Source organism: Suncus etruscus, chromosome 20, assembly GCF_024139225.1.
Source record: "Suncus etruscus isolate mSunEtr1 chromosome 20, mSunEtr1.pri.cur, whole genome shotgun sequence".
Classification (NCBI taxonomy): Eukaryota; Metazoa; Chordata; class Mammalia; order Eulipotyphla; family Soricidae; genus Suncus; species Suncus etruscus.
The window spans coordinates 8,003,663-8,018,575 of NC_064867.1; the positions used below are offsets into that span (position 1 = coordinate 8,003,663).

At 45.6% G+C, this 14,913-nt stretch overlaps 1 protein-coding gene across 1 annotated transcript in view; it reads left to right on the forward strand.

Moving 5' to 3' along the window:
• The window catches only part of CMTM6 (CKLF like MARVEL transmembrane domain containing 6), a 28,161-nt gene extending 14,183 nt beyond the window's left edge, over positions 1 to 13,978 (forward strand). The window contains exons 2-4 of the mRNA XM_049766442.1: positions 7,190 to 7,366; positions 11,217 to 11,315; positions 13,753 to 13,978. Of these exons, the coding sequence (XP_049622399.1) occupies positions 7,190 to 7,366; positions 11,217 to 11,315; positions 13,753 to 13,887 (411 nt within the window). The 3' untranslated portion in view covers positions 13,888 to 13,978. The remainder of the gene's footprint in view (positions 1 to 7,189; positions 7,367 to 11,216; positions 11,316 to 13,752) is intronic.
• Positions 13,979 to 14,913: the final 935 nt, after the last annotated feature.

The window sequence follows — 14,913 nt, forward strand, 5'->3', positions numbered from 1 at the left end:
TGCTTGCCTTGCATGTGTGTGAGGTCTGAGTTTGAACTGTAGGACTCAAACTAAAACAATATGAAACAAATGGCTGACTTATTTTTCTCTTTCTTTCCCCATAAAGCATGTCTCTCTTTTTTTTGTTTTTGTTTTTGGCCAAACCTGGTGATGCTCAAGGGTTACTCCTGACTATGCACTCAGAAATCGCTCCTGGCTTGGGGGATCATATGGGACGTTGGGGGATCAAACAGTGGTCCGTCCTGGGTCAGCCACATGCAAGGCAAGCACCCTACCACTGCGCTACTGCTCCGGCCCTAAGCATGTCTCTTTTAAAAAATATCATTATAGGGACCGGAGAGATAGCACAGCGGCGTTTGCCTTGCAAGCAGCCAATCCAGGACCAAAGGTGATTGGTTCGAATCCCGATGTCCCACATGGTCCCCCGTGCCTGCCAGGAGCGATTTCTGAGCAGACATCCAGGAGTAACCCCTGAGTACCGCCGGGTGTGGCCCCAAAAAAATCATTATAAAGCACCATGGTTACGAACTTGTTTGTAGTTGGTTTTCAGTCATAAAACGTACACTCCTCTGACTTTTTTCTGAAAATAGCTGTATCGTTGACTTTTTGGTTTGGTTTTGGTTTTGTGCCCCACCCAGTGGTTCTTGGAGATACTCCTAGGTTGGTGCTATGTTGGTCATGCTCTGGCCTCCTGGTGAGTGCCAGGAATTGAACTTGACCCTCTGAGTGCCCAGCGTTCTCTCCAGCCCTTTGGACTTTCCTCCCCTCTTTTTGCTGAGAATATTTCTTTATACACACGACATGTGCATTAGTTACTTGGAAATATGCCTATTGATTTTGGTGCTGTCTAGTTGCCATATAGTATCTGGTTGCTTTTGACAAGGTGAAATGGCATTTCCCCTTTGTAAGGCTCACTCGCCGTAATCCATCCCAAGGAGAATGGGTCTGAAGTAGGGCCACAAGAATTAATAAACCAAGCTATACATAAGGGAGAAAAGCATGAAGTCAGCGTGGGTGGGAGATTTCCAGCCTCGTAATCCCTGGGCTCTCTAAAGTGTCTCTTGCAATCTTTATTGACCAGCTCAATCCACAAACAGGAGTGGGAGGGTCAAGTGGCAGACAAAAGTACCTCTCTCAAGCATATTAAGTCTAGGTGGTAGCACCATCAAAAAATGGAGAGAAGGGCTGGAGAAATAGCATGGAGGTAGGGCATTTGCCTTGCATGCAGAAGGACGGTGGTTTGAGTAGATAAACTGGTACATCTATACAATGGAATAAACTATGTAGCTGTTAGGAAAAATGAAGTCATGAAATTTGCATATACTTGGAGATTATTCTGCTGAGTGAAATGAGTCAGAAGGAGAGGAATAGACATAGAATAGTTGACTCATCTTATATCCCATGATATGGGATATAAGAAAAATAAGGGCCCGAGAGATAGCATGGAGGGAGGGCGCTTGCCTTGCATGCAGGATAGTGGTTTGAATCCCGGCATCCCATATGGTGTCCCCCCGCCCCTAGCCTGCTAGGAGCGATTTCTGAGCATAGAGCCAGGAGTAACCCCTGAGTGCTGACGGGTGTGACCCAAAAAACAAAAGAAAAAAGAAAAAGTATAGTAATAATATCCAGATACAATAGAGATGAGGGCTGAAAGGACCTCCAGCTCATGATATGAAGCTCTTTGTGGCAACAAAGAGCGCTGATTGCAGTTAGAACATAAACTGCACTGACAACATGACAATGACAGCTGGAACTGATCACTCTGGACAAGAACTGCGTGCTGAAAGAGGATAAAGTGATATTCATGACACCCCCTCATTGACAATAGTGTACAATGTCAGAAAGGCAAGAAGCAGCATTTCTGCCCCAGAGACAGGCAGGGGGTAGAGGGTGGGAGGAAATGGGAAATGCTGGTGGCAGGAAAGTTGCACTGGTGAAGGACATTGTACTTTCTTTTTTTGTTTTTTTTTTTTTTTTTTGGGCCACACCCAGCAGTGCTCAGGGGTTACTCCTGGCTGTCTGCTCAGAAATAGCTCCTGGCAGGCACGGGGGACCATATGGGACACCGGGATTCGAACCAACCACCTTTTGGTCCTGGATCGGCTGCTTGCAAGGCAAACGCCGCTGTGCTATCTCTCCGGGCCCGACATTGTACTTTCTATGACTGAAACCCATCTATGAACATTTCTGTAACCATGGTGCTTAAATAAATTATCATTAAAAATAAAGTCTAGGTGGGCCTTTTACATGTCAAAAGGGATGGGTGAAAGAAAAGAGGAATCTGGGTAAATGGAATAATCCAACATCCCTAGACTTTCATTATATTGTTGTTTTAACGATCGGAGGGAAATTCCCCAGGCTTCCACAAAGTCTGCACTAACTCCCTAGGTGAACCTCTCTTCCCTTCCTTTCTCTCTGTTTTCTGAGAAGAGTTGGCACCACAGTGAACCCTGTCTCGGGAGAACCTTTGCCCTTGGACCCACTCATCCTATTGGTTTCTGTCTGAGCACTTGAACAGGCTGTTTGCTCCCTTCTTATCTTAAATAGTTACTGCCATCTGGCCATTTTCAAAACCACACTCTGGCCTGTGCTGTATCTGCTCTGCTGCCTTGTTGTCTTCTCACTTTACAGTCCACCCTACTGTGATAAATCTCAGCTTTCCCAGCAGACCACCTGAAGCTGCCTTGCTCATGACCACAAGATTCTGTAGCTCTTTCTGATAAGTGTCTGGAATGTTTTTATAATACTGGTGTTGTACGTTGCATTCACACTCTTCATTATTTTCTCTCTGTAAAAAGAAACACTTTTTCTTCTCCCATAACCCTTGAACTATTGCTTTTAATTGCCCTCTGCTGATTTGCTGTCTCCCTTTCCATAAATTCTTGGGGTACCTCTGAGTTTTATGAAAGGCCTGCTTTTTCAGTTCGGCATGATCTCATCTTCTTCTCTGCTGGCTTCCACGGATTTATCTCCACCTCATCTCCCTTGAGCTGCAGCCTGCCTGCTTCCTTCCTGGTCATTCCCACCTGCCTCTTCAAGTTCCCTTATACGTGGTAGATATTTATGACTAAATTTATTCTCCTGTTGTCTGGGAGATAGCTGCCTTGACCATTCAGGGATCTAAGTTTTGTCTCCAGCACTACTTGCCCCCTCCCCAGCTGGATTCACCCCAGGCTTTTGTTTGTTTTTGTTTGGGGGCCATACTCAGCAGTGCTAAAAGGTTACTTCTAGCTCTGTGCTCAAAATTTCTCCTGGCAGTCTCGGGGGATGATATGGGATGCCAGAAGTTGAACCCAGGTCTGTCTAGGTTGGCCGCGTGCAAAGCAAATGCTCTACCATTGGGCTCGCTTCGGCCCAATGGATTTACCCCTGGATGTGGTCCTGGTATCCCCCAGCACACAAGGCTCCAGAATCAAACCATCAGACTGATTGGCCAGATATTGCCAGGAGTAGCTATGAAACCTCTGAGCACTGCCTAGGGTGCAAAAAAAAAAAAAAAAAAAAAAAAAGCAAACAGAAAAATCAGGTTATTTTCTTCCCAGAACTCTTCTCTTAAAAAGAAAAACAACCGGGGCCGGGCGGTGGCGCTAAAGGTAAGGTGCCTGCCTTGCCTGCGCTAGCCTTGGACGGACCGCGGTTCGATCCCCCGGTGTCCCATATGGTCCCCCAAGCCAGGAGCAACTTCTGAGCACATAGCCAGGAGTAACCCCTGAGCATTACCGGGTGTGGCCCAAAAATCAAAAAAAAAAAAAAAAAAAAAAAAAAAGAAAAACAACCAAAACCTGACTCTGTAGTGAGACTACTGGATGTTCACCAGCAGGAACATCCTTGAATTTACCTTCATTCTCAGAGGTTCTCTGTTCAGCTGTTGCCTGGAGCAGAAGGTCAAAGGTTACCAGTTGTCAGTGGCACCTGTCAAACTCGAGAGGGCTCCCCTGATCCCTCCAGCTGCTGTCAGCTGACTCAAGTGTTAACTCCATCCTGGTGTACGCTGACTACACTTTTACAGGCAAAGGCTTAAATATTATATAAGCCAAAATGGAGTGTGAAAAGGGTATGTGTATAAACACTAAGTCTAAAGCCTTGAAAAGACAAATATTTTGAGAGCAAGGCTTGGGTCAAACCCTGCTGTACCAGTTCTGCACTTAGAAATCACTCCTGGGGATCAAGCCCAGGTTGGCTGCGTGCAAGGCAAACACCCTAACTGGTAGAGCCCTGCTCCTGGTTCTGCACTCAGATCACTCCTGGCGGTACTCAGGGTAGCATATAGGGTTTGGGGCACCCTACCCACTGTACTATATCTCCAGCCCTCAGAAGTGGTAGTCCTAAATGGTGAATGGAATGTAATCAACGCAGAAAACGGTTAAAGAATTCCAGTCAGTGACTTTATACAAAGCAAAAAGCCATTGAGGGCTGGAAGTAGTTCAGTAGTTCAGTAGTAGAGTACTTGTCCTAGATGAGCGAGGCTGTGGGTTCAATCCCTGAAACAGGAGGGTAAAAATGAAAATGAAACTAAAAGGGAAAGGGAAAGGCCTTCTTCAATGACTGATGTGCTGTGAGCCATGTGGGGTTGGCTTGTTTCACGAGGGCCCACAACCAGCAGTGCTGTTTCACTATCCAGTAATGGGAGTTGAATGTTGGATTTCCTGTGCAAAACCTCTTTAGTAGCCCTTGCGTCTTCTCCCCGGTCTGAGCCTTTTTGCAAAACTGTTTTGATATGAATAGACCTAGAAGATAATATGCTAACTGAGTAACTCAGAGAAATAAGACTGAGACAGAAACACTGCGAGTTCAGTCATGTGAGGAATAAAACTGATGGACAAAATCTTATTAGCCAGGGTGGGGCATCCCCTGTGATACTCAGGCTGAGGAGGCCATAGTCAGAGATCAAACCTCTGCCCTGCACCTCATGAGCCAGAAACTCAGACAAAACCCTGTGTATCAGAAGGGAAAGGGGAAAGGCGGTAGGTAAGTAGGAATAAGATCTATAAGTCTGTGAAGGATGATAACTAGTGGTGAATAGGATTCACCATGATTTGTTTTGGTGTACACTTAAAATCATTATAATGTTTTGAAACCATTGTCACTTAGATGATAATCTTTTTATTTTTTTGGTTTTTGGACCAAACCAGAAATCACTCCTAGAGGCCTGAGAGATAGCATGAAGGTAGGGCATTTGCTTTGCATGCAGAAGGACAGTGGTTCAAATCCCGGCATCCCATATGGTCCCCCGAGCCTGCCAGAAGTTCTGAGCATAGAGCCAGGAAGAACCCCTGAGCGCTGCCGGGTGTGATCCAAAAACAGAGAGAGGAGGGAGTAGGAGAGAGAGAGAGAGGGAGGGGGGGAGGCAGAGAGAGAAGAGGGAGGAGAGGGGGAGGGGAAGGAGAGAGAGAGGAGAGAGAGAGAAAGAAATTCCTCCTTTGGAGGATCATATGGAACGCTGGGGGATCAAACCAGAGTCCATCCTAGACTAATGCCCGCAAGGCAAACACCTTACTGCTTGTGCCACTGCTCCAGCCCCTTAGAGGATAATTTTAAATAAAATAGAAGCAAGCATTTTAGTATATATATATCATCTTGCCTCTTAGTCTGTTTGTTTTAGGGCTGTGTGATAGCGTTTGCCTTGCACGCAGCCAACACAGGACGGACCTGGTTTGGTTCTGGGCATTCCATATGATCCCCAAAGCCTGCCAGGAGTGATTTCTGAGCACAGAGCCAGGAGTAACCCCTGAGCACTGCCGGGTGTGACCCAAAAAAACAAGCAAACAAGAATCTTTTTGTTTCATACATAATTAGGGCTATTGCAGCATTCAGGGATCAGTTCCTCTTCCCATTGCTGGGTTTCCTCATTGCGTTTCCCCTGGTGTCCTTGGTCAATATCATAGTTGGAGAGTTTATTTTGCCCTACCTCCAGTCCCTTCTCCAAATAGTAGCCAGCAAGAAGTATTAATTTTGGGGGGTGTGTGTGTTGTTTCGTAGTGCCTGGGTCTTGCACATGCATACAAATCCTTGTATCATTGATCCATATCTCTTGATCAAATTACATTTTATTTTTTCTTATTCCTGCTGTAGTGCTAGGAATTGAACCCAGGACCTTATACATGCAATGCAGATGCTCTGTCACTGAGCCACTTCCTTAGCTCTTCTCAAGAACTACCGAAATTATAATCCTGATTCTGTCATCATTTTTTCCTTACAGCCTTTAAAACCAAGTTTTTTAAATTAGCAAGAGAATATTTAGACCTGATTTCGACTTACCTCTCTAGTCTTGTCAAATCATTTTTACCACATGCCTTTTTATTCTCTGAGGCCAAACATGCAGTTCTTACGGACCCTTTCACAGTTGTGCTGGGGTAGGTAGGATAGCTGAACGTGAACTGGGGTCAGGTCTTTTACTGCAATGTTTTTCTCTAGTGCTCTTCTGCCTGGGACCTCTTTCCCCTTGGTTTGCCGCCCAAACATTCCCTACTTCGGATCTCAACCTTTTTTCCGTGACCCTCTCCCCCGAGAATCTTATGCATTCTGTGTGTATTGAGAACAGCCTTTGAAAGTGTTGGATGGAGGCATGGTGCAGCAGGGAGGGACTCATGGTCTTCCTCTTGAGTGTGTGGTCATGAATAAGCCTGAATCCCAGATGCCCCAGGCACTGAGACCAGCCCTGGCAGCTCTGTTTTCTTCCCTGACATGCTACCATTGGTGTGTAGGATTCTTTTTTTTTTTTTTTTTTTTTTTGGTTTTTGGGCCACACCCAGTAACGCTCAGGGGTTACTCCTGGCTATGTGCTCAGAAGTTGCTCCTGGTTTGGGGGACCATATGGGACACCGGGGGATCGAACCGCAGTCCGTCCAAGGCTAGCGCAGGCAAGGCAGCGCACCTTACCTTTAGCGCCACCGCCCGGCCCCGGTGTGTAGGATTCTTAACAGGGAGTGACTTCCAGTGTGCACTAGAGCTGGACAAGTGGGCACGTGTGGGAGTACAGCAGTGGTCCCCAGCAAGTACCTAACCACAACTGGTGCCCCTCAACCAGAAGTGCACCCGGGTCAATCACTTAGACAGCAAGTGTCTTGCCTGTTGTGCTGTCTCTCTGGTTCCCCTGTTATGTCATTGTTTTAGTGGCCATGTGGTCCTTTCTGGAAATATGGGGGGTCTTTGGAAAATACTGAAGCAAAATGTGTCTCGTTTCTTGTAGGTGCTGTCTCTGCTGGCCTTTATCTGTGAAGAAGTGGTGTCCCAGTGTACTATGTGCGGAGGACTTTACTTCTTTGAGTTTGTGAGCTGCAGTGCCTTTCTGCTGAGCCTCCTTATATTGGTCGTCTACTGCACCTCAGTGTATGATAAAGTTGAATCTCCCAAAGTCAGGTTATCGGTGAGTATGAAAGAAATGCATTCCTGGGGCCAGAGCAGTGGTGCTAAGTGATAAGGCCTTGTGCATGCTTGCCTAGGATGCCAGCTTAGGACAGACCGAGGTTTGATCCCTCGGCGTCCCATATGGTCCCCCAAGCCACGAGTAACTCCTGAGCGTCACCGGGTGTGGCTGAAAAACAAACCAAAAAACCCCAAATGCAGCCCTTATGTTGTATTTCTGGATTTAAAATATAACGATACTTAATCCAGTGTCTTTAGATTTTGTTAGGAAAAAGCTTGGGGGGTTTAGCCCAGCTCGCCACTCCCCTTGCCTGTCTGAGGCCCTGGGTGGCTGTTAAAAGGCCCCAGAGATTGCTCGGGACTGAGACATTCCTGTGGAGGGACCAGAGTTCCACCCTGACCACTTGTGGCCCCTGCAGTGTTGCATGGCCAGGTCTGACCGTAGAATCCTCCGGCACAGATGTCATTAGCAGTGACTGCCAAGAAAAAAGGTGTAAAAAAGGCATTTTACTTGAATGATTCTTTGAACATACTCCAAATACAAATACTTTTTGTATTTGTAACAGATTAGAATAGCATTGAAAGGGGTAAGGAAAAAAGAGAATGCAGAACATTATTTTATTCACTCTTTTATTTTAATTCCCAGCTCTGTTCCATTATTTTTGCTGCACTGACTGTGGGTTTAACACAGGCCTAGCTTTGCTGCTTGGGAGAGTATGGGGAGGGGAGACACTTGCACAACAGGGTGTGAGTCTTGAACATTCAGCCACAGTGAATGAATAGTTCAGGGCTCCCACCGTGCCATAACTGGAGACATAGGTGATGGTTGCGATGCTCTCGTGTCTGCTCATCCGGGAGTGTGGTTTCTGAGCCTGGCACTTAGCACACTGCTCTCTGAGGCCAGGATCCTGTTTGGTACTTGTGGGACACAGGATTTGCATTTACCCTGAGGCTTGCCGGTAAGGTGTCCTAAGTCTAGCATTGACCCCATAAAGACACCTCTTCTGGAAGCAAAGAGAAAGCCTCTTAAATGGTTTTTTGTTTTTGTTTTTGTTTTTTTTTTGTTTTGTTTTTGGGCCACACCTGGCGGTGCTCAGGGGTTATTCCTGGCTGTCTGTTCAGAAATAGCTCCTGGCAGGCACAGGGGACCATATGGGACACCGGGATTCGAACCAACCACCTTTGGTCCTAGATCGGCTGTTTGCAAGGCAAACGCCGCTGTGCTATCTCTCCGGGCCCTGCCTCTTAAATGTTTTGCTTTATTATTTAGTGGTGCCAGGGATCGAATTCAGGGCCCCATGCATGCAAGGCAGGTACTCTGCATAGAGCTACGTCCCTGGCCTCTCCTCCCTTTAACTGCTTTATAGATGCTAAGTGAAACAGCACAAAATTCTATGTTAGACAGCTTTACTGATGACTTAGGTTTAGTGGAGATTGGATTTCAGAGAACTCAGAATATCAGACTTTAAAATTTTGGAGTGAGGGGTCCAAGTGACAGCATAGTGGGTAGGGCATTTGCCTTGCACGTGGCTGACACTGGTTCGGTCCTCAGCATGCCTTATTTTCCCCTGATACCTGCCAGTAGTGATCCCTGAGCATTGCCAGGTGTGGCCCAAAAACACAAACTAAAACAAAATAAAACAAGACATTTTTTGTGTGTTTGTTTTTGAGTCACAGGTAACACTCAGGGGTTATTCCTGGTACTGTGTCAAAAACCACTCCCGGGAGGCTTGGGGGACCATATGGGATGCTGGGATTTGAACCACTGTTTGTCCTGGATTGGCTACATGCAAGGCAAACACACTCTATCACTGTGCTATCTCTCCGGCCCCAAAACAAAACAAATTTTGGATTAACTGTCCTTTCCTCCCCTGAGACAGGAATGTACATCAGGCATTGTTTACAGAGTAATGCTTGAGAAAGCCTTCAGCATTCCAGAGAGCCAGGGAGATAGTACAGTAGGTAGGATGCTTTTCTTGCAAGTGGCTTACCTGGGTTTAATCTCTGGCATCCCATATGGTTTCCAGAGCACTGTAAGAAGTGATCCCTGAGCACAGAGATAGGCATTAGCCCTGAGCATAGCCAAGTGTAGCCCTAAAAACCAAAAAGAAAGGAGACCCACAGAAAATATCACTGTGTGTTGTGAGCTCCATTACAAGCCAGGGGAGCTTCTAAGGTATTTAGGTTTCTTATACAAGCTCGTTTTGTAATATTAACCACGGGGGAGGGGGGGGATATGGGACTGGAGAGATAGCATGGAGGTAGGGCGTTTGCCTTGCATGCAGAAGGATGGTGGTTTGAATCCCGACATCCCATATGGTCCCCTGTGCCTGCCAGGAGCGATTTCTGAGCATAGAGCCAGGAATAACCCCTGAGCGCTGCCAGGTGTGACCCAAAAACCAAAAAAAAAAAAAAAAAACCTGAAAAAATTGAAGAGAATATACAAGTCTAGAAAGCTTAAGTGTCTGAAGGAAATTACAGGCATAATTTTATTCAGTTCATAATGCATCATTCTTTGTTTTGGGGCCATACCCAGTGGTGATTGAGGCTTAATCCTGGCTCTGCGCTCATAATTAATTACTCCTGGAGGTGCTTGGGGGGACCATATGGGATGACAGAATTGAAGTAGGTCAGCTGCATGCAAGGCAAGCACTCTTCCTGCTGTCCCTCTCCAGACTAGCTTTGATCACTTTAACATGTTCTAAAGAGGACACACACATCACACATAGGCCTTTTGAGAAACTCTTTTGGGAAAAATGATCTCAGTGACCTGAGAGACAGCTCAAAAGGCTAAGTATGTGCTTTGCTTCCGAGATGCCCAGGTGAGTTTCTTGCTCTGCAGAGCATGTGCTCCTCCTTGAACACTTCTGGGAGTGATCCCTGGTCACAACTGCAGGTAGCCCTTGTTTTGTGTGACCACAGACAACAAGGAAAGAGTATCTTGGGGCCAGAGTGGTGGCACAGCGATAAGGTGTTTGCCTTGCACGTGTCTGAACTATCACCGACCTTCGTTCAATACCCTGGTGTCCCATATAGTCCCCCAAGCCAGGAGCGATTTCTGAGCACATAGTCAGGAGTAACTCCTGAGTGTCACTGGGTGCAGGGAACCATATGGGATGCCAGGAATTGAACCCCAGGTCCATCCCAGGTCAGCCTTGTGCAAGGCAAATGCCCTGCCACTGTGCTATCCCTCTGCCCCCCCCCAATTTTTAAATTTTGTTAAAGATCCCTAATTTAGAAAGTTATTGATAGTTGAATTTTAGGTATATAATATTTTAACACCAATCGTATCTCCGGTGTCAACTCCATAAAGTTTGTTTGTTTGCTTTTGGTTAAAGTGAAAAAATTAGGGTCGAAGCGATAATACAGTTGGCTAGAGCATTTGCCTTGCACATGGCCAACCAGCTTTGATCCCTGGTACTGCACATTGTCCTCGGAAGTATCACCAGGACTTACTTGTAAATGCAGAGCCAGAAGTCACCCCTGAGCCTCATGGGGTGTGAGCCCAAAGCGAAAACAAAAACAATAATGAAAAAATTAAAACGTGGTGTAAGTAGATGGTTGAAAGTGATGAAGGGCATGGCTGTCACCAAGTATAATCCCTAGCACTCTGTGGTTCCCCCACACTGCCAAGAGTAGCCCTGGAGGCTCCAGCACCATATATCCAAGTCTAGCTGCACTCTCAGGCCTGAATATGGGAGAGTTTGGCCTGTACATCCAGGCAGAGTGTCTCTGGGAGTGACGCTGAGCACTCTGGACACTGCTTGTTGCCCTTTCCCCCAGACCTCCACCTGAAACATGTTTTCATCACTCTAACCAAACTCTCTTCCTTATACGTGTTATACAAATAGGATTTTTATATTACTGCAACAACAGGAGCTGTGTTTTTCTTGGCATCCGTCATTTTTGCCTTCACTCAAGACCAGACCCCAGCTGAATATGCTGCAGTTGTAAGTACCTTCTATTTTTATCTTCGCTTATTTCTGTTTTCGTAAAAAATCAGGAATTGGGGAAGTACTTGGCAAATTTTACAGCATGGAATGTGGGGCAGTGGTTTGCCTTTTAGTTAATTTTTTAGTGTAATTTTTAATAGAACACCCTAAAGAAAATAGATAAGACAGCGTTAGAAACAGAGTCCCATCTTAGGATCTGTGTGAGTTTTGTTAACCAAAATTGGTTTACTGAGGTTATGGACGGAGCTTACCAGGACATTGTTTGTCTTGCATGTGTTATGTTCCACTTGTGATCCCAGGCACTGCATGGCTTTTTGGGCACTGCCAGGTGCTGGAGACCAGCACATCTGGCCTGAATAGCAGTGTATCACTGGGCTGAGCATCGAGCATCCAGACTGCTTGACTGAGTATGCTTAGAATGTACCCTCACTTTTCCCAAGTGGACTGCTTAGGAAACCTCCAAAAGGACAAAATAAATGTCATGTTACTTATTTTGATATGACAAATGCTATGCTATCGCTCCAGCCCCAGTGACAGGGTTTTATGCAGTGTTCCAGCATCTCATTCCACTAAAATCATGAACAGTTTTATAGACTTAAATGAATGAAAGAGTCCATTAGAAAATAGAGTAGGGACCCAGGAGATAGTACAGGGTACCAAGTGTCTCTTCGATCCCCAGCATAGCATGAATCCCTAAGCATCAGTGGTGTAACCCTGGAAGCTTTTAAGCTCTGCCAGGTGTGATTCTGAAACGCTCTGGAGTGTACTGGTGGTCTGGGCAATCCCTGGCACCACAGGACCTGAGTAGCACTGCATCCCTGGGTCCTGGCATCAAACCATCAACCTGGTTAACTGAGAATCGCCAACAGGGGCTCCTGAGCATTACTTGGGGCCACCCCCTCCCCAATAATGCGAAGTGTGTCAGAAAAAGATCTTGAAAATAGATTATTTGATTGGTCTAGAATCTGTGGCATAGAGGCCCTACCGGGACTGGAGCTCTGGAAAGTGATCTGAGGTGGCTTCCCAGAGGGTGACATGTGGCCTGCTTGCAAAATCTTCGCTAAATTTCTCCGTCATTTAAGGGCATAGAGGCCAAGGCTAAAATACTGGTGGGGGTGGAATCGATATTTGTTTCCTTTGGTTGTGTTAAGGATACTCTGACTTTTTGGGAAAAATAAAGCATAGTTTTAGGATGTAGAGGGCTTGGGTATGAAGGATGATGAGATTCCAGCAGATAATAAGAGGCAAGTGCTTGGAATAAGTGCTAGAGTTGAAAGTGCTTTTGTCCGTCACCTGCATCGGTTCTCTTGGGTATTTTGTTTTCAGGGTTTTAGACAACACCTAGTGGAGCTTAGGAGCCACTCCTGGTGCTGTGTGGGGTCGGTGCACTGCTAGGGATTGAATCCGGGCTGCCGACATGCAAGCATTTGATCTGTTGAATGCCCCCCCCCCACCCCCGCCTTGTCATTTTCTCTCTTAGTGGCTCTTTTTTTGACAACCTTTTCGGCAAGGGTTAACGACATTTGAACCCTGGTTTTCTTTCACTTGACAGAATTCTCAGAATACTTGCTCACACGTTAGCAGTACAGGGAAGGAGGAAGTGATTTAGGGAAGAGGAAGTAGATGACAGCGTCATGTTGCTGTGTCATTATATTGTGACAGTTACAATTGAAAAATATTTTTGGTAATTGAATATAGAAGTGTATTCAAAATAAAATTCTATTTTGATATTAAAATCTTTTCTAAGGAGTCAGGGAGTTAGAATAGGAGTTCATGGGGCCAGAGAGATAGCATGGAGGTAATGTGTTTGCCTTGCATGCAGAAGGACAGTGGTTCAAATCCCAGCATTCCATATGGTCCCCTGAGCCTGCCAGGGGCGATTTCTGAGTGTAGAGCTGGGAGTAACCCCTGAGCACTGCCGGGAGTGACCCAAAAACCAAAAAAAAAAAAAAAAAAAAGAATAGGAGTTCAGGCACTTGCCTTGCACACAGCCAATCCTGTTTCTATCCCTTGGACCCTAGAAATTATCCTTAAGCACAGAGCCAGGAGTAAGCTCTGAACACAGCTGGGTGTGACCCAACAACAACAACAAAAAGTTATAAATAAAGTGTATTAGATAATTGCTGAATTTTGGCTTAGATGAAACTCTTTTTTTTTTTTTTTTTTTTTTTTTTTTTTGGTTTTTGGGCCACACCCGGCGGTGCTCAGGGGTTACTCCTGGCTGTCTGCTTAGAAATAGCTCCTGGCAGGCACGGGGGACCATATGGGACACCGGGATTCGAACCAACCACCTTTGGTCCTGGATCGGCTGTTTGCAAGGCAAACACCGCTGTGCTATCTCTCCGGGCCCTAGATGAAACTCTTTTAAAGCTCAGTGAGAAACAAGATCCTACATTCAAATTCCTCATGTAACTTCTCCTCCTTTTCTTCCTAGGTATTTGGGTTTCTGGGGAGTTTTGTGTTCATAGCAGATGCTGTCGTCATGTTCATCTCAAACCGACGGGAGGACAAGCTGAACAAGCCCGAGGCAGCCCCTAAGGCCACCCTCACTGAGCCTCTCAATGCCTGAGGAAGACGCAGCAAGTGTCAGCTGAGGCAGCACCGTTTGGTGCCTGAGACCTGGCAGGAGGTCTAGGAGGGCTTTTATTCTTGATAAACCACTTCATCAGGCCTGGTGGCAGTTTTGTCAATATTAGGCTTACATCAGTCACCACAGAGAGCTTTATTTTGCTTCAGGCATTTTGGGGGCTTGTTTTTTATAACAATTGAAATGTCAAATGGAGTGCTTAGGGCTTTTTATGTGTTGTTTGGTTTTTGATGTGGGGGTGGATATAGTAATCTCTTCTTTAAATCGCATAAGCTCAACTGATAAATTATTATCATTGTCACTTGTCCTCGCTTAGCTTTATGTTATACTTTAGCATTGTATAAACAGCATGATTAAGTTAAGTTAATCCATTTAGAATATTTTTTAAAGTTACTTAGTTTCGACTTAGTTTTGAAGATCAGATACGTTTGAAATGTACTTTTTTTTTTTTTTTTTTTTTTGGTTTTTGGGCCACACCCTGTGACGCTCAGGGGTTACTCCTGGCTATGCGCTCAGAAGTTGCTCCTGGCTTCTTGGGGGACCATATGGGACGCCGGGGGATCGAACCGCGGTCCGTCCTAGGCTAGCGCAGGCAAGGCAGGCACCTTACCTCCAGCGCCACCGCCCGGCCCCTGAAATGTACATTTTAAAAGATCACTAAGGTTTCTAAATATAATAACTAGAATTTACTGTATTTCACTAAGCCTTAAAGTTATAGAGTAGACTTTTAGGATAATTGCTAACTCTTTCAGAGGCTTTCTGAAAGAAAAGGAGTGGGCAGAGTTGACATTTTCTGTGTACAAAAGCAACACTTTCTCCCAAGACCCCATGTATATGCACTTTTACTATAGCTGATATCAAAGAAAGAACAACTGAAGATTTTTCTATGACTGAAAAATAAAAGAAATTGCTATGGACCAAAGATAAGGAGGAAAACCCTTCAAATAGTACTATAGAGCAATTACAAATGCTTCAACTATAGGTGTTCCTAAAAATGAATTTATGACA